The 20,540-nt window shown below is 35.2% G+C and overlaps 1 protein-coding gene across 2 annotated transcripts in view; it reads right to left on the bottom strand.

Annotated features, from left to right (window-relative positions):
- RPRD1A (regulation of nuclear pre-mRNA domain containing 1A) overlaps positions 1-20,540 on the bottom strand; it is a 72,568-nt gene that overhangs the window by 19,303 nt on the left and 32,725 nt on the right. The window contains exons 3-7 of one of the 2 annotated variants that reach the window (XM_057527205.1): positions 17,743-17,849; positions 17,568-17,665; positions 14,523-14,649; positions 14,238-14,413; positions 12,780-12,914 (exon numbers count right to left, since the gene is read on the bottom strand). In XM_057527205.1, the coding sequence (XP_057383188.1) occupies positions 12,795-12,914; positions 14,238-14,413; positions 14,523-14,649; positions 17,568-17,665; positions 17,743-17,849 (628 nt within the window). In that variant the 3' untranslated portion in view covers positions 12,780-12,794. Of the gene's footprint in view, positions 1-12,779; positions 12,915-14,237; positions 14,414-14,522; positions 14,650-17,567; positions 17,666-17,742; positions 17,850-20,540 lie in introns of those variants that run through there. The other variant, XM_007167085.3, reaches the window with a different exon arrangement.

Genomic DNA, 20,540 nt, shown 5'->3' with positions numbered 1-20,540 from the left:
GGAAAAAGCTGCGACTCAGTCTAACATCGTAAAAAGAAATCTATTCTGCTTTTGTTTTCTCTACAGAATAGAGTGAAAATCTAAATCAGGCAAGGAAATAATGTGAACACCACACTTTAATTAAGTCCAAGTCTCTTAACAGAATCAATTACATTCCAGAACGCTGGGGTAAAAGGTAAAAAACACTTCAGACCAACTTGATTTCTGAGACAATTACATCTCAGATGTCATGAAGAACTACCAAGAAGGTACACACCAGCAAATACTGTACCTAATTCTGAAAAGAGGTAGACTCTATAAACAACAGAGAGGTAGGCCTGGTGCAGATTAAGTCAGAATCTTAGAAAATGATTCAACATATTGTATAAAAGAACTTAGGAATCCAGCTGCAATCACTGAGATGCTAAGAATATAACTAGGAATATAAACACTTCTTGAGAGGACTATAAACGCTTTTTGAGAGGACTATAGATATAAAAACATTGCAGACATCTTATACTCTTTTTAGAGTATCCCTATAAATAAAACATAAATTCACTGGTTAAATGATAGAACAGATATAAACTAGGTAGAAAACCTCCAAGTCTTTTTGTTTTGGGCTGAAACTTCTGAGGTACTTACTATATGCTGGGCAGTTTAGCACCCAACTCATTTAAATCTCATAATAACCATATAAAGCAGGTGTAATTATTATCTCTATTTTACAGACAAGGAAACTGAGGTACAGAAAGGTCAAACGCTTTGCCAAATGTCACTCAGCTAGTAAGTGGTGAAGCCAGAATCTAATCTCAGGTAATCCAGTTCCAGAGTCCCTACTCTTCAGCACAAGGCTAAACTGCCTCTCGATGTGTTCACTAATCCAAGACTAAGACAATTAACAGAGAAAAATTTCTAACCACAGGCATGTTTTTAGCCTTATCTCTCGAACACATAAAAAGATTTTTATCTATAATTTAGAATATATCCTTAAGAAATCTGAAGAAGAAGCAAAGCCAAGAGAACCAAAACAAGAAATAACAAGTCAAGTTTTTTTTTAAAACTCTACAGGCTTAAACATTGACTCAATTAATTAATATAGGCATATATATTTCAAAAACTAATTACATAAGAATCTGACAAACAACTCCAAGATTAAGAATGGCTGACGTGGACTTCCCTGGTGGTGCAGTTGGTTAAGAATCCACCTGCCAATGCAGGGGACACGGGTTCAAGCCCTGGTCCAGGAAGATCCCACATGCCGCAGAGCAACTAAGCCCGTGGGCCACAACTACTGAGCCTGTGCTCTAGAGCCTGTGAGTCACAACTACTGACCCCATGTGCCACAACTACTGAGGCCCACGTGCCTAGAGCCTGTGCTCCACAACAAGAAAAGTTACCACAATGAGAAGCCCAAGCACCACAACGAAGAGCAGCCCCTGCTCACCGCAACTAGAGAAAGCCGGCCAGCGCCCAGCAAGAAAGTCCCAATGCAGCCCAAAATAAATAAATAAATTTTTTTAAAAAATTAAAAAAAAATAAAAAAGAATGGCTGACGTTTAAAAAGTTAGAGGTAGTCCCAAAATTAGCATGAGCAAAAAAATGCCAGTGCTACACTGTCAAAAATATACGCCACCAAAAAAAAAAAAAAAAACCCTCAGAGCCTACAAAAAAGCTCTACATTATTTATGTTGTAATAAATATTTTATTTACTGGAAATAACTTAAATATTCTTTACTTAAAGAATAAAAAATATAAAGACTCATTATATAATTATTTACTTTGCTTACTGAAATGATCCTTAAGATCCTTTCTCAGAGCCCATTACTTTCACCAAACATATACTTTCAAATACCTATTTACTTGCACAATTCCTAAACCCATGGATTAGGAGAAGTAAACTAAAAGCAGGGAGAGATTGACCCACCTCCCAGAATAATGGAAATAAAAACAAAAATAAACAAATAGGACCCAATGAAAATTAAAAGCTTTTGCACAGCAAAGCAAACTATAAACAAGACGAAAAGACAACCCTCAGAATGGGAGAAAATATTTGCAAATGAATCAACGGACAAAGGATTAATCTCCAAAATATATAGACAGCTCATGCAGCTCAATATTAAAAAAACAAACAACCTAATCAAAAAATGGGCAGAAGACCTAAATAGACATTTCTCCAAAGAAGACATACAGATGGCCAAGAGGCACGTGAAAAGCTGCTCAATATCACTAATTATTAGAGAAATGCAAATCAAAACTACGATCAGGTATCACCTCACACAGGTTAGAATGGGCATCATCAGAAATCTACAAACAACAAATGCTGAAGAGGGTGTGGAGAAAAGGGGACCCTCCTGCACTGTTGGTGGGAACGTAAATTGATACAGCCACTATGGAGAACAGTATGGAGGTTCCTTAAAAAACTAAAAATAGAATTACCATGTGACCCAGCAATCCCACTACTGGGCATATACCCAGAGAAAACCGTAATTCAAAAAGACACATGCATTCCAATGTTCATTGCAGCACTATTTACAATAGCCAGGTCAAGAAATCAACTTAAATGCCCACTGACAGACGAATGGATAAAGAAGATGTGGTACATATATACAATGGAGTATTACTCAGCCATAAAAAGGAATGAAATTGTGTCATCTGTAGAGATGTGGATGGACCTAGAGGCTGTCATACGAGTAAAGTAAGTCAGAAAGAGAAAAACAAATATCAGATATTAACACATATATGTGGAATCTAGAAAAATGGTACAGATGAACTGGTTTGCAGGGCAGAAATAGAGACACAGATGTAGAGAACAAACATATGGACACCAAGGGGGGAAAGTGAGGGGCCGGTGGTGGTGGGATGAACTGGGAGATTGGGATTGACATATATACACTAATACGTATAAAATAGATAATAAGAAGCTGCTGTATAAAAAAATAAATAAATAGGGACTCCCCTGGTGGCACAGTGGTTAAGAATCCACCTGTCAATGCAGGGGACACAGGTTCCAGCCCTGGTCTGGGACGATCCCACATGCCGTGGAGCAACTAAGCCAGTGAGCCACTGGTGGCTCAGTGAGCCACTACTGAGCCTGCACTCTAGAGTCCGCGAGCCACAACTACTGAAGCCCGCGCGCGCCTAGAGCCCGTGCTCCGCAACAAGAGAAGCCACCGCAATGAGAAGCCCGCACACCGCAATGAAGAGTAGTCCCCACTCACCGCAACCAGAGAAAGCCTGCGTGCGGCAACGAAGACCCAACACAGCCAAAAATAAATTTTAAAATAAATAAATAAATAAATAATGAATTTTGCTACAAAAATAAAATAAAAGTAGGGAGAGAAAATGCTTTAAGCACTCATTGCTAGCAATAAAAAATATAAGAAGCTAACCTACAAAGAAACACATATGAAGGTTTATAAAAAGTAGACAGTAGCAAATTAAGCAGTATTTTACATTTATATTAAATAGGTCCAAACACTCCTGTAGATTTCACCAAGCTCTGGAGGCAGGACTATTTTACAGTCGTTACAGATATTTATACTACAGATTCTCATGTGTGTCACTCTAACAAAGCAACCTGCGCCTGTGGAGACTCCCAGCAGCACGGAGAGGGTCCAAGGACCACAATGACTAAAGGAGTACTGGATGGTGTGGCTGGTGGGCTGGCAAAACAGAGGCAAAGCTCCAGTCAGGTCTGGGTTGACTGCGCAAACTCACAAAACTCTGGCCCTAACATCTCCTCTGCCTCTGATTTCCTATGCACTTGCCACAGAGTCGCAGGGTAAAAGCTGTAATAAATCTCTCTTTTTCAATAGAGACCAATAAAAAACGGACAAAACTCTCCACTCCCACCATTAGACAAGCATGCTGCGAGGAAGGACAAGTACAACAAAAACAACAGCAACATCAACAAAAACTCATGGGAAAAACTGAAGGAAAATAACAGAAAGGAGAAAAAGTGATGAAAAAAGATAAGCAATGTGGAATAAAGATTAGCAACGTGGAATAAAGATTCAAAAAATTCAATATATATGTAATAGGAATTTAGAGAGAAACTATAAAAAATTAACAAAAATAAAAGGCAACATGCATTTTTTCTGATAAAAGGGCGTATCAATGTCAAGCCAAATTAATGAAAGGCCAATATCCTAGATATATGACAGTCAAACTGTTAAATGTGTATGAGAAAGGAAAAAATACAGTAATTAGGCCAAAAGAAAAAAAGTGACCCAAGAATTCTATATTCAGCCAAGCAGACATTCACAGGTGAGCAGAAAGGAAAGGCACTCTCAGACACGCCAGGACTTGCACTATTTTGTTATTCTTCATGACTTCCACATCTCTGTCCTTTATTTTGACATAGTTGACTGGAATAGCTTTTCAAGTAAATTTTTTAATGACAAATAATATATGAATAATGTAATAAAATTTAAAAATATGATTCTCTACAGACCACTAAAAGGATCTAGGATTCTATAAATAAAACTGGTCGGTAAGGAAGAAAGAGAAGAGAGGGAGAAACTAAAAGAGGGCTACTATTTCAAATTATGCAATTTCAATATCAGTAGTAGGCTGTGGTTTTTATCTACCATTCTGGATTTCTGGTATATTCCACGTTTTCCCCAACGAATAAATGTGAATGTACACACACACACACACACACACACACACACACACATATAGGTGAACAAATACTTTTGTGAAATTTCATAAATAAAAGTATATAATAAACTTCTAGCAACTGTCCAGAAAATGGAGAAGACTACTCTCAAAACCGTATGCTCCCTTTACATCAGAAACATTCAAGCAGATAGATTAATCTATCTTTTGGGAAGAAAGATTAACCTATCTTTCAGGAAGTGTGCTAGAATAATTTCCAGCACTGGGTAGGTTAGATGATCTTCAAACTATTTTGAGTAACAAATATCAATCTAAGACTATAACCATCACTTTTCAATGAAAAAACAAAACACTCATTTTAAAAAATGGACAAAGGATTTCTCCAAAGGTGGTAAACAAATGGCCAACAACTGTATGAAAAGATGCTCAATATCACTATTAGGAAAATGCAAAGCAAAACCACAATGAGATACCGCTTCACATCCATTAGGATGGCTACTGACCAACAGAAACAAGTGTTGGCAAGGATGTGGAGAAATTGGAACCCTGTGCACTGTTGGTGGGAATCTAAAATAGTTGTCATTATAGATGATATAGTATAGTAATAACATTTTCCCAGAAAAATGGAAAACAGAATTACCATATGATCCAACAATCCCACTCCTGGGTATACACCCAAAAGACGTGAAGCAAGGAATCAAAGAGATATCTGCTATGAACCCATGTTCATAGCAGCATTATTCACAATAGCCAAAAGGTGAAAGCTACTCAAGTGTCCACTGATGGATAATTGGGAAAACAAAACGTGGTATTATATATATTATGAAATACTATTCAGCCTTAAAAAAGAAAATTCTGGCACATGGTATGACATGGATGAACCTAGAGAACATAATGCTAAGTGAAATAAGCCAGTCACAAAATGACAAACACTGTATGATTCCACGTATATTAGATACCTGGCATAGACAAATTCATAGAGACAGGTAGTCAGGGGCAGTAGGGAATGGGGAGTTGATTAATGGGTATAGTTTCAGTTTTGCAACATGAAAAGAGTTCTGGAGACTGGTTACACAAGAACATGAATATACTTAACACAAACACTTTTAAAAATGGTTAATATGATCAATTGTATGTCCATCTTAACTACAATTTTTTTTTTAATGTAAAAGAAAAAAACACTATACCATCACTTTAAGTGCTCCTAGAATTTGTCCCACTAACTACTTTTAGAGTACTATGCAATTTAAAATGATCTGGTAGAAGGCCAAAAGCAGAAAAAAATCATTATGTAAAATAAGGGCTCTGGTACTTATTGCCAACTGTCCTTCACATAGAATGGGTGATATACGAATTTATATCAACAATGTAAGAGTCCCCACTGCCACCTTCCCTTGCCATCGCAGAGGATGTTCATTTTCTTAAACTGTAGCTGACCTGAGCATGAAAATCACATCGTTTATTACTTTTTCTTGTTTTCCCCTACTCCTAGGAATTTGAGAAAATTATCACAAATAAGCAAAGATTTTTAGCTAAAAGGTGATTTAAAACAATGTTTTTCAATGGCAAGAAACTGGAAAAAACAAACGCTAAACAGGCAGCTGGCTAAAGAAATACTTCTTTAAAGCAGAATATGATCTAGCTATTAAAATGAGAATATCTGTAATCATGGGAAAACGTTTACAGTAAATGTGTAAAAAGGACAATGTGTAAAAATGTCATTAGATGCTAACGTAATAACTGATTCCATCTTCCAAATCTTGTCAAGGGTTATTTAAGGGGTAATGAGACTTTAGGTGGTCTCTGTGCTTACCAATGGTTTCTAAACTATGAGGAGCACATACTACTTCTACAATTTTTTTTAAAGAACTAAAATTTATTGACCTACTTAAAACCAAAATCATCCTTTCCCCCCCCCCCGCCACAAACTAGTTTCTTAGTTTAATATCCTCTTAGTCAGTGCCAGAATTATTTGCCCCATCGTTTTCAATATCTCATTTATCTGATTCCTCCTACTTCTCAGACCCAATTAACAAATTATGGTGATTCAATTGCTCCCCATACCTGCCCATTCCTTTATTTTCTCACTGCTATCATCAACTATGGTTCAGGCCTTCATTACCCACAATATAAAATTTTCCAATTAAGTCATATCTTGGTCTCCCTATTGTAAATCTCTTGCCATTCTAATCCACTTAGCAACTATAACCAGGTCTCCAAACACTTACTACTACCAGTCCTCTCTGTCCTTTGGACTATTATAGCCATCTGCTGGCTTTATCAATCTCATCGCACTCCTAGTAATTCTCAGCTGCTACAGCAGCAACAAATAATTGTAGTAGCTGTCAGTTATTGAGCACTTACTTTGCCTCACACAGGGTGCTAACTGCTTTATATGCATAAATTCCTTAATCACAATGCCTCTCTTGAAGGATATTACTATTATGAGTTCTATTCCACGAAGGAGTTAACAAGCAGAGCGCAATTAGAGCCTAATTAACAAACACAGGCTTAAGGACTGATTTCATTTGTAGCTCCAGTTCTTCCACCAGGTAGCACTGTGACGCTTACAAATTCTGCACTTATGGACTAATGAGTACTACTGTTCATTTGTCATTCATGTTTTCTAACATGTTGTTAATGTGTTATTCTACTAAAGGAAAAAAAAGGGCAAACTGGTAAAATAATTTTAAAATTTCAAAATGGTCATTCATTCTTTCGTTCAAAATGCTCAGCTGCAGTTCTAGAATTCACAGTCCTTGAACACACAACCACTTTTTTTTTTAAGTACTGGGCTATACTAATATGACTTAAAATTAGTTAACCTATTTTGTGCTGGATACGACTTTCTTCAAAAACCTCAAGGATCTTTAATCATTTTATCAAAGCATCATTCTTTTGTAATTTAATTACAAAAGAAATCAATTTAAAATATAAACATTACATACTCCTTGCAAACTACATTTGTACTAACATTCATTCATTCATTCATCATTCGATGGCCAACTATCATTTACTCACTCAACAAAAACACCTGACTGCCTACCAGGAGAAAAGTACTGCTCCAAGCACTTAGGATATAGCAATAAACATGAAAAACAAAACAAAGTTCTTCTTCTCATGGTGCTCACATTCCAGGCAGGTACAGATGATAACTAAGTATACAAAGTTTTAAACTTCAAACAGTGGTAAGTTCCATGAAGAAAAAATTTAAAAAACAAAAATGACAATGTAATACAGTGGTAGGGAGCAATGTATTGGCATGAATCAGCAATGTAATACAGGAGAAGAGTAGGTGGAATCAAATGAAATGGATAGAGAAGGGCTCTAAAGAGGTGACAGAGGAACTTAAACCTGAATGAAAAAAGGAACCAGCTAAGTAAAGATTAGGAGAGAGCACTCCAGCCACCTTGTTAGCAATCAGTAAAGCAAAAGCTCTGGGGTGAGAACTTGCTTCATCTGCTTGAAGAGCAAAATGGATGCCTTTGAGAAGGTTACAAGATGAGGTTAAATGGAGACTCAAGACTAGTGATCTCATAGGCCATATATGGAGTTTAAAATAATATCCAAAAGTGTAATGGGAAGCATTGGAGAGTTTTACATAGGGGAATGATGAGACCTATTTTCTTAAAAGATCAATCTGGCTGCAGTGATGTAGACAGTTAAGAGAGAGAATAGGAATATCAGTTGTTAACAATCCAGGCAACAGACAAGAGTAATTTGGCAGGAGTTATGAAACATATTATTAGTTCTATTTAATTAGACACAAAAGGTCTTCCATTTATATAACAAACTGAACTCATGTTTATCTCCACACCCTCCCAAAAAGTCACTAAAATAATAAAACAATTTATAAGGGCAGAAACCCACAAAGACAGAGAAGAGGGAACCATAGTACACAAATGTCCTGAAATTTTTGGAAGATGGAAAAAAATGAAACAGGGATAATGACCAAAAATAATGTAATTCATCCTGAGTAATTTTGGATAGTCTCAGGACTTTGGGGCATCAACCTCCTTGAAATGTAATGGTGAGTCTTAAGGTTGACAATGAAGAGCAAATAGATACCTTTACATCAATCTGTTAAAACTCATCCCATAGAGCCAAAAAATGAGGGATAAGAAACTAAGCCAAAGATCTGCATTTGGAGATACAAATCACACAGATAAGAGGTGAGGGACTGTTCTGAATACAGATGCCGTATGTTAGCTACCCAGCAAATTTAAAACATTTTCTCTAGAGAAAAGGAATGGCTCAGAAGAGAAGACCTATACAGAGAACGATTATCTGGGAATCATCGAAGACAATGATCTAGTATAATCCTATTGAAAATCTTTAACATGAATCAGCAATTTCATCTTTAGGAATTTATCACAAGAGATGATATAAGTGAGTAAAGGGGGCTTCCCTGGTGGCGCAGTGGTTAAGAATCTGCCTGCCAATGCAAGGGACACGGGTTCGATCCCTGGCCTGGGAAGATCCCACATGCCACGGAGCAACTAAGCCCATGCACCACAACTACTGAGCCTGAGTTCTAGAGCCCGCAAGCCACAACTACTGAGCCCACGTGCCACAACTACTGAAGCCTGCACGCCTAGAGCCCGTGCTCTGCAACGAGAAGCCACGACAATGAGAAGCCTCCACTCGCCACAACTAGAGAAAGCCCGCGCTCAGCAATGAAGACCTAACACAGCCATAAATAAATAAATAAATAAATAAATAAATAAATTTATTTATTTATTTAAAAAAAATAAGTGAGTAAAGGGTTAATAAAAGAGAGACGTTCACTGGGAATTCCCTGGCAGTCCAGTGGTTAGGACTCGGTGCTTTCACTGCTGAGGGCCCGGGTTCAATCCCCGGTTGGGGAACTAAGATCCCACAAGCCACGTGGCATGGCCAAAAAAACAAAAGATGTTCACTGCAATACTGTTTATAGTATCAAACCAATGAAAGCAATTAGTCATAAAGAACAGATAGCTATGATACAGCCATACATTAAAAAGGAAAACACTGACATAAGATGAACATAAAATATTACATGAAAAGGACAATATGCAAAATAATACATGGACCCAATACATGGCGCTAAGACTTTTGCTTACGTAGCTTTTTTCCTATGATGAAAATAGCTTATTTGCATAATAAATAAAAATAATTAAAAGATTACATGATTCTTGAATAATGGATAAATTAACCATAAAAAGTTTTTAGACTTAATGATATTTTGATCTCGAAAAATTATCTAAGAAATCATTAAGAAACTAGTTATCATTTGCTTCTTTAAAAAATCCATATAGCTCCATCTTATCAAATTAATTTTAAATTTAAATGAAGTCAATATGATTTCAATGGAAAAACAAAGTAAAATATAAAGAAATAACTGAACCACAGATGAAACATTCCATAAGCTGTTCTCCACATTCTTCCCACTATCCCCTTGAATGATATTTGTAATTTGATAAATCAATAACCATCAAAAAAGCTACATGAAAACAACACCTTCAGCAACATATTTTTAAATCTGCATTTTCAGTGCTATATATTTAAAACATTCTTATATCCTATATTGGGAGATGACATTAAACATTTCTAATCACTAAATGTCTCAGGCAAAGCAAAATTTATCTTTAAGCATTTTTAAAAAATGGAAATTGAACTTCTTGGAAAACAAAATTTTATAAAAGCAAGCACTCTTGAAAAGACCAATTACGAAATGTCTACTTAGCAAAATGTCATTTAAAATATTAATTATGAAGGCAAATATATATAATAAGTGGGAAGGAAATATAATTCATATGCACAATAATCATGATTAGCTAAAATTACAGACATGAAAAATACTAAAAAGTAATAAAAACAAAAATCTACCAAGTAGCTAAATGTGGGTAAAACAAATGAGCCAGTAGAATAGAAAACTGACCACATTCATGTATACACATGTATATATAGAAATAAATATGACAGAAATGGCATTTTACAATATAGTAAAATATAGACTGTCATTAATTGACTAATCGTTAATCAATAAATGACAGGACATTTACTATCACTTTCAGACAATTAGTTATATCCCTACATCATATATACCATGAACAAAAAAATCCTAATGGATAAAATTATTAGGAAAAAAAACTATAGAAAACTTGTATTTTTGTGGTTATGAATTGAGAAGGTGATCTTAACTATATCCAAAAAACCTAGAATCTATAAAGGCAAAGACAAATATTAATTTGTCTTAGAACCATAAACTTAGAACCAAACAGAAAAGTAGCCAAAGGATATAGGAAATTTGCAGCAGAAATAAAAAGGCTAATAAATATTTTTAAATGAGCAATCTGAGTGAATAGAAAATTTTTTTTAACCTATCAGATATGCAAAAATTTTAAAGATCACTGACATTCAGTGTTGGGTGAGGTTGTGCAGGAAAAGATGCACTTATACTTCAAGGAGTTTAAAAAGGCAAAACCTTTTGGAGGGCTTGAGTACATTATCAACATTTAAACAGACATTCTTTTTGACCCACCTATTCTATTCTACTTCTGAGAATCAATCCAACAGATATACTAGCACAGCTGTACAAACCTGCATCACCAGGATGTTCTCTCTGGTACTACCTATAATGCACAAAACTTAAAGCAACTCAATAGATGCAATCTGACACCATGAGAAGGGACTGACTTAAACAACATTCATACAATGATTATGCCCTCATTTTTTTTTAAATGAGGTAAATCTGAATATACTGATGTAAGACTACAAAAGATAAACACTATCCTTTCTGACAGCTTTCCCATCCTGACTTCTAGAACTTGGAACTATGATTTGATTTCTCCTTTTAAGAGCCATCAAACTTTGATTTCCAATTTTCTATGGAGGTCTAAACAGGGATTTTATAAAAGCATGTTTTCTTATACCAATTGTATCATGAAAAGAAGTATTAAAAATTGAGCGACAAAATGTTATCATGGTGAATGATTCCCATAGCAATCTATGAAATAGATTTTTAAACATAAATTAGGTTTATTAATTAGGTTTATTAGTCTATTTTAAGTTATCTGCTTTAATAACCAGCTGAAGGTAGTTACAAGTTTAAAAAATGATTCATAATTTTCAAAAATTTTAAAAACACTTCATGTTTTCATTCATTACAAATGCTTTAACAGTGGCCTGCTTAAGAAATATGAAATAGCCAATTCCTGAACTGATACTTTAAATTTATGTCCTTTTTTTTTTTTAAAGAGCAATTAATGACATGTCAATACCTGGTCAATCACAGTTGATGTTCAAAGATGCCTGATAAGTGAAAACTATGTGATGCTATCACAGCTGATATGGTAAGTATAAATCCTGACCTCTCAGTCTCAACTTCAAAGGGATGCCACCTACTTGGTACAAAAAAGCGTCTAAATAACTCAAATCATTTTCACATCTTCTGACACAAGAATCACCTAGTTATAAATGATAATTTACAAAGAGTTCTATGGAATAACTTCCTAGTTTATTAGAAATCTAAGTATTTTTTACTTGTAAGAAAAGTTTGACATAATTTAGGTGGTTTATTTATAATATGAAAATCCAGTCATGCTAAAAAACAACAAAAAAGTTCCTAGAACACTTGGAGAAAGTGATTACCTCCGAGGAGGGAGGAAACAGTTGGAGAGAGAGGGCTTTAGCTGTTGCTGTAATCTTACATTTAAGCAAAAACTGAAAGCGAAATTGTCATTTTGCAGGCAGACTCCCTAGGTTCTAAACAACTCACTGCCTCTTTGTGACCTTTAGCAAGTTATTTAATCTCCCAGTACCTCAGTTTCCTTTATCTGTAAAATTTGGATAATAACATTTCCTGCTACATAGGTTTAATGAGTTGATATATGTGAAGTGCTTAGAACAGTACCTGACACATGGTAAATTTTAGTGCCATTATTATCATCAGCCTCAACACCTATAATTATCAATCATGAAATCCAGCTGGTACCTGACACATGGTAAATTTTACTGCCATTATTATCATCAGCCTCACCACCTATAATTATCAAACATGAAATCTGGCCGGAAGGCACTGGGAAAAGAGGGGGTTAAGGTGGGATGGTATCTGATCTTTTTTCTACACGTTTCAAATATAAATGCTATTTTTGTAACGAGTGATATATAACCAGTTTAAGTGAGAAAGCAGTATGAAGGAGAATAACAAAGCTTCAGTCTTCAATTTTCAAAAACATGAGACAATTCAGGCTTTGGATTTTGATATTTATTTTTAGCAGGAAGAATATGCTAATGATGATGACATCGTTAGAAGATACGCCCATGTCCAATACCTGCAACAGAAGCTCAATAGAAGTTAAAGAAACCATACCAAAGACTAAAGACAAAAATTGTATGACATTACTTACCCTTAATTCTGCTAACAATAAAACAAGTAACAGTATGTTTAGGATTGAAGTTCCATCACAAGATCAAAAACTGGCAAGTTAACTATGAAATGTATTTTTTTGAAAAATTCTATCTTTTCCTTTCTATGTAAAATTGGGCAGCCTCTCTAAAAGTAGAGTACAGTGTCAACAACTATGAGTGTGTATATGTGAGCAGATGAGGGGCAGACTGAAAAGATGCAATGCTAAACAATGCTACAATTTGGGGTGGGAGAGCTCTGCTGCTGATACTAATTAACTGCTATCACAGGTAGAGATGGCAATCATCTTTGGCACAATTAGAGACTGCTGAAACAAGAACTAAACACTAATAAATAAAAGCAACTTAAGAGAGCAGCATCATAACATACCTACAAATTTAAAGAGAACTGTCTTAAAAAAGGGATCCAGACATATGAGAAATTCTCCTACATATTATTAGAAAAAGAAATTGCTACAGCAGCAAACAATTTAAACAAGAACTAATCAAATGCAAGATTCTTTTAAATAAAACCAAATCTGGTTCATCCACCCCTGACAATGGCTACTGTGCTCAAAGGAAATTTGAGAGTGTTTCTTTTTTTAACCCCTGCACCTCCAGACTTCTCATCAACAGTATCAATCATCATTCAATTTAAAGAAGCAATAATAACTTTCTACCTAAGGGTGTGTCTGAGCCAAGAGTTGGGTAGGAATATGTTAAGCATCAGAATCAGGGATGGGAATAAAGGAGTAACTTGAAGACTACCTTCCCAAACAAAAATGATGTTCAGGAACAGGGAGACTGGGGATACCCATAACAAAAAGTCTTTATTTCATAACTGTATACCCAAAAGACTGCATGTACTCAGACAGAAATTAAATAAGTCCAACCATAATTTACCGTAGTTGACACCAGACTTTATACCAACTGCTACTTTCCCATTATTTTTGTTCTTGAAGATAAAGGTTTAAGCTCAGAAGACGAAATACTATTACTGGAATTTCACGTGAATAATTTTAAAATGCAACCAATTCTGCTAATTCCAAATTTCTAAATTTACTTAGGCAGATTGATTTGGTTCAAATAAAAAGAAACCAATTAATGCAAGGAGTAGCTTACCTGGGCCATTGTCTAAAAAGGTCTATGTCCAAAAAATGCAAAATGTTCAGGAATATTAAGCTATTTTTAAATTCCTACCAAAAAATAAATTAAATAAATAAGCACTAAATAAGGAAAAGGTTACGCACTTCCAATTTATGTTCTTTCTCTGCAAGGGCTTCCTTTTGACAACGAAGAAAATCTGCTAACATTCGAGTGAGTTGCTTCCTATCATCTATTTCAGCCGCCAATCTGCCATTGTAATCTGCCAGCAACATACAAGCATCCTCTACCATTTTAGAAAGTCTTTCTCCAGATTCTTTGTCTAAGAAAAGCACAGAATAACAAAATTATTACACAACAAAAACAATGCCATATGTGGTTTCCTTACTCCAACTCCCAAAGAAGTTCCAGATCACATTTTCTTTTCTTACCTGTTATTTTATCTAGTAGGGATACTTCTTGAACTTCAACAGGCAAAGAAGCTATCCTTTGATGAACTGCTGCATCACCAGAAGCTGCATTTTCTAGATCTTGTAATGCTCTAACGAGATCTAGAGTCTAAAAAGTTATACAACTTTAGAAGCAAAATTAGTGAAGCTTAAACAAATATAAAAGACTTGAAATTTATTTCATATTCCTTAATCCTTATGGGCTATTTATTAGTTTAAACTGCTTTCAGAGACAGTCCATTTCTTTCATATATTAAGAAAAAAGCTACACTATATTAGGTATTGGAAATATATAATTTGGAAACATATAGATATTTCTAGTGGTGGAGACAGATAGTGTAAAAATAATTATCTGACTATTAAAATGATGTGATTCATTTATAAGCCAAATACATACAGTGGTAAAAGGCAGGCTATAATTTCAACCTGGAGAATACAAGTTTTATGTATGATATAGTCATTGTATTATCATTATACATAAGAATTTTTTGTATTAAATTGGATATTGGGGGATGGGGGATACAAATCATCATCTACCACAACAAAGAAGAGCCCCCCAAATTCCATTTCTCAATAAAGTAGTTAAAGCGTAAGAGAAATGTAGTTTTGGAATATGTATGTTCAAATATGGCACCTTAACTACTCTATGGTTTGTTACTAAGATCATTAAAATATTACAAAGTTCCATATATCTGGTGACTAATATTTATATAATGCTTAACCAGTATTTTATCATCAGAATATTTTAGTTGCACTGTTTTCATACCAGCTATAATTAGGAGGGACGGGCAAGTCTCTGCTGATGATTTCACAATTCATAATATATCTAAAGTTATTCCAAAGAAAATGGAGTAAATTTTCTTTTTACTAGTCTCCATTCCCATCCCACCTCCCTTTTTCTTTTTTCTTTCTTTTTTTCATCTCTAAGCCTAGATCCTAGAACACTAGGAAATTACACACATACATGAAAAATATAGGATATTCAAATTCTGTGTATATATTCAGATGACACTAACAGCCAGTAACTGATTTTTCTTTAAGCTATTCCCTTATAAAAAATGCTATCAATGGGGTCTAGCACATAGCAAATGATCAAACATGATAAGAATGAATGGAACCTAATAAGAAATATACTATCCCAAGTGTGCTTTTAATTCACCACTACATGTTTAAAATCCCAATATTTAAAAAAATAATTTTGTTATATTTCCCCTCTACAATGAAAGTGAGCTTAAGAGCAATGACAATTACCGGGAAGCTTGTTTCCCATGGTGCCCCAAATAACTTATATATTTTTAATTTTTAATCACTTAGCAAGTTCTAAAATTTTCTGGAGTTCTAAGAAGAAACCTGGCTTTACGGTTTTGACAATGTACGCATGCTTTAATTACAACCTACTCTCATTGCACCTTCACACTCCTACATGAGCTAATTCTAAGTTCCCAAAGCTCAGTCAAGGATCCAGATTAGAAAGCAAAGTTGTCTCGAACAACACTAGCCTAGGACTTCCTGATAGAGGAGAATGAAATGTGTTCAACTACATTCTATAAAGAGAAATTTTAGCCATTCTTATAAAGAATGACATATATAAAATGGTAACTATAAAGCTGAACCACTGAGAATTACGCAGTACAACTAATCTGAAAACAGTCATTATAAAACAAAACACGATAGCATTTTACACAAGTACTAGGGAAGAGTCAGGTGGTTACTCAGAAACTCCTAGGAAGTACAACTTAGGTTACTCTTTCATCAGGTAGAATAGGAGAGGGTAAGACCCTATATTTAGAACTGGGGTAAAATACTGTTCATGGAGTCATTACGGGGCTCTTAGCAAAAAGTGATTCCTTGTCTTGAATTATTACCAAACAGAGAGAAATACAAGCCTTAGTGTTTGGTTGTTCCAAACGTTATGTTCCTATTACATTTCTATTCAAGCTCTTATCCATGGTGACCATATGGGCTTCAGCATTCCTGTCATTAAGCCCCAGTAGGGGCTTGACTCAGGTACTAGCTGAGACCCTCAGTCAAATTCTTTCTGCCTCCCGAGTACTAACACTGATATAAATCCACAATTCCAGGCAGTAATTGGTTGTATCTTTATTTCAAGCTCTTTTCATGGCGGAAAGAGCTTCATCCAGCTTCAGGTTTCATGCAGTGAGTTCTGGTCCAGGTCTCCAACTCCTTAAGTTCTTGTTACTCTAGAGGATACTACTTTCTGCAAACCATGTCTGCTTCCAGACAAAAGCTCAGCAGGAACCATACTCTGGCTCACATTTTGAGTTATGTTTCTGTACCATTTGTAGCCCATGGCAATATTTACCTTGTTTTAAGAATATGGCTATGTCTTCATTTTCTCCTTTAAAATTTTATCTGTCCCTCCTATATGTTTGAAACATAGAAGCAGGAAGCTTTAAGACTCAATGCCCACATAATTAAGGTAAAAATGTCTTTTTGGAATCATCTGATGGTTAGAAAATGCTATATTGTATCAACCTGGGAGGACATGGAGCATTAAGATAATGATTCTGATTCATCTTATTTTATTACCATGGAACTACATGGTTTTATATAGTTACACAAAACTGTATGAATACATACTCGTTAACTCTAACATGCATGTTTACATGTTTAAAAGCAAAAATACTTAAAAGAGTGGTGCTTATCTCTAGGCATGGAATTTTTAGCATACTTAAATCAAACAACAGAATAGTCTTATCATATAATGTTTTATTTATTTAAAAGGAAACTGTTTAAATGGTAGATATCTCATCAGACCTAATCATACTTAGCAATCAAATACTCTTTCTACGCAAAATGTAAGTGCCTAATATACAATATATAACACACTGCATTAAACATAAGCAATGTATTAATCAGAAAATAAGACTTATTCACATAGCTTCTTTCCTGTACCCAGAATTATAATAAAAGTCAATTTACAGAAGTAAAACATTGAAATTAGTAAAGCTTGATGGCTACATGAAGTACTAGCAATTAACTCCCTTAACAGAGAAAAACCACTACCTGTGGTGGTTCACTTGGAGATCCTAGAGAGGAACAGTTTTCATTCTCATCCACCTTTATCTGTTCATATGTTCGCTTCCTAGGCTTCTTATCGCCATCTGAATTGAAAGAACATTTAAGTATTAATGAGAATACATTTTAATGAAGAGATAATGATAAAAGATTATATACTTACACAGAGCTTGCTTAAGTTGTTCTAATACATCATTTTCATAAACAGACCTTTCTTCCCAAATAGATAACACTCTTCCAAGGTGCTTCTTACAACTTTCATCAGTTTCACTAAAGAAAGATAAAAATATTAACAGTAAAATGCATAGTGCTATTGCAAAGATAATGGTGATATTAAATACAATGACACTCATTCCCTGAAAAAAGCTCCCAAATGTTTACTAAGTTCCACTATGTGACCAGCAGTTCAGGGGTGAAGTGACCAAGATAGACATATTCCCTGCTTCCCTTAAAGAGCTTAGAGACATATTATTAAACAAAAAATGATGAAAGTGTTAGTACTGGTGACTAGGGGTTATCAAGAAGGTACCCGTAACCTAATGGGGGATGAACATAAAGCTAAGGAAGATTTCTAATGGGTGATTTTTAAACTTATTTAACAAATATTTATTGATCAAGGTACTATCTCTGACACTGGAGATACAAATGGAGCTTATGGCAGCTGTATTTTTATAAGTGCCACAAAAGAGAATAGGGTGTTAAAGACAGGCTTAACAGAGAGACACGGTCCACTTCAAGAGAGACCAGGAAGGGTATGTGAGGAAGGGTATTTGAGGAAATGATGTATTTAATCTGAGTTCTAAAGACTGGATATACAGGGAAGTGGGAAACAGACTACTTCCAACCACTTTCCACCGCCTTCATCACTACCACTGTAGACTGAGCCACTATTATCTCTTGCCTGGATTTTTTTTTTTTAAGATTTATTATTTATTTGTTTATTTAATTTATTTTTGGCTGCGTCAGGTCTTAGTTGCGGCATGCAGGATCTTCGTTGATCTTGCCTGGATTTTGGTAACAGTCTTCTCATTGGTCTCCCAGGCTCTACTCCTTCATTCTATTCTCTACTAAAGTAAATCATATCATACTGCTCTCAGTTCTCTAAGAACCACCAATCATACCAAGAATAAAAGCGAAATTCTTGTCCTGGGCCACAAAGTGGACATATTCTGCTTCCTGGCTACCTCTCAGTCCACATTTCCTAAATACAAATCTCCTTGCTGATCCTCAAACATGCCCAGCACATGGCTATCTCACTGCTTCTACCAAGTTTTTTCTCTACCTAGGATCCTTTCCTCCTAGAGTCAAATGGCTTGTTTCATCCCTCCCTTTAGTCTCTGTTCAAATGCTACCTCCCGAAAACAGTCAATCTTTATCTCATAAAATAACTGAGCACCATCACACTCTCTAGCTCCTTCCCTGCTTTACGTTTCTTCACAGTACTTATCTTTTGACATTTTAATATATATTCACTTGTCTATTACTTTGTCATCCACTGAAATGTAAGCTCCACTAGAACAGAACTTTGTCTCTTTCACTACTGTATCCTCACTGACTAGCACATAGTAGGTGGTCAATAAATATTTTATTGAATTCTAGGGAGGAGCAACATATATTAAAAAGCCTAAGGCAGAAAGAACTAAGAGATTCAGTTAGCTTAAACTGTATAGTGTATAGAGTGTGTGTGAGAGAGTGTGGTGGTTGCGGGATGGCCATGGGGAATGTGAGACAGGAGACTGAAGAGGTAGCCTGGGCCATGAAGGAACACCTGAAGTCTTACTCAGGACCTGAGACTTGATCTCTAGGACAAACGAGAACCACTCAAAGGCAAGAGAGCGTTGTATCAGCTCTGCAACGTTTCCTAAATGGATTAAACAATACTGGAGGCTACTGTAATTATACAGAAATGACATTATGGTAATTGGAATGGAAAGAAATCTAAAGAACCGAGGGAACTATATGTACTATAAGGGATAAGGGGCGTGAAGGAGAAAGGACAGTTGATATATTATAAATCACTATATCACAGAGAGTTCAAGATAACACCTAGTTTCTCACATGGGCATCTGGACAGATGGAGTTGCCATTCATCAACAGAGTGAACCCAGAGAAGAAGAAAGTTTGACAGGGAGGAAGGACACAGTGAGTTCAATAACAGACACAGTGAGTCTGAGATGTTTGGAGGCATACAACTAGAAATCAATAGGCAATTGGATATACGGGACTAAAAGGAAAAACATCTGGACTGAAGCATAAGATTGCCAGTTTTTAGATTATGGATAATAACTAAATACATGTAATGTATGAAATCACCCAGAGGGCTAGTAAAGAATATGACACCAGAAGAAGGCCCAGGACTAAACTCTAAGAAACACCAGCACCTGAAAAGATGGTAAGAGTATCTAAATTGAAGGATGAATAATATTAATTTAAGAAAGCAATATACTGCAGTGTTTCACACTCTGTAATTTTTTTTCCACACTCTATAATTTTTTTAAAAAATGAATCTACTGTGACTAAACCTGCAGGGCATGTGGTAAGTATATTTTCATCCTTAAATCATTCAACACAGATCATCATTCACCACCGATTTCTATAATTTAGATTGATTTAATCGCCTACCCCAATAATGTTTACCCAGTAATCTACCAAATATTTGCATATCATGTTTGGAAATAAGCATTTTAAAAGTACAGATTTCTACCTTCAGAATTTTTCTGTAGCAAAATTTTCAACAGGCTTATGATTATTTTAAATATTCTGTATTTCCAAAGCATTTAAAAATGTTATGACATACACCCACACACTAGAAAACCTTAAAATCATTAGAAGCAATATGAGAGAAAGGGTACTAAGTTTTTCCAGAAACATTAGTTGGAAGATGGATAGTTTTATAAGCACACAAATTTTCAATTCAACACATTCATTCACTCTTAATGAATTTCATTCCAAAATGGCAGT

This window comes from Balaenoptera acutorostrata, chromosome 13 (assembly GCF_949987535.1).
Source record: "Balaenoptera acutorostrata chromosome 13, mBalAcu1.1, whole genome shotgun sequence".
Classification (NCBI taxonomy): Eukaryota; Metazoa; Chordata; class Mammalia; order Artiodactyla; family Balaenopteridae; genus Balaenoptera; species Balaenoptera acutorostrata.
The sequence above is the reverse complement of the archived record's forward strand: the minus strand, read 5'-3'. Positions and strand labels throughout refer to the sequence as shown.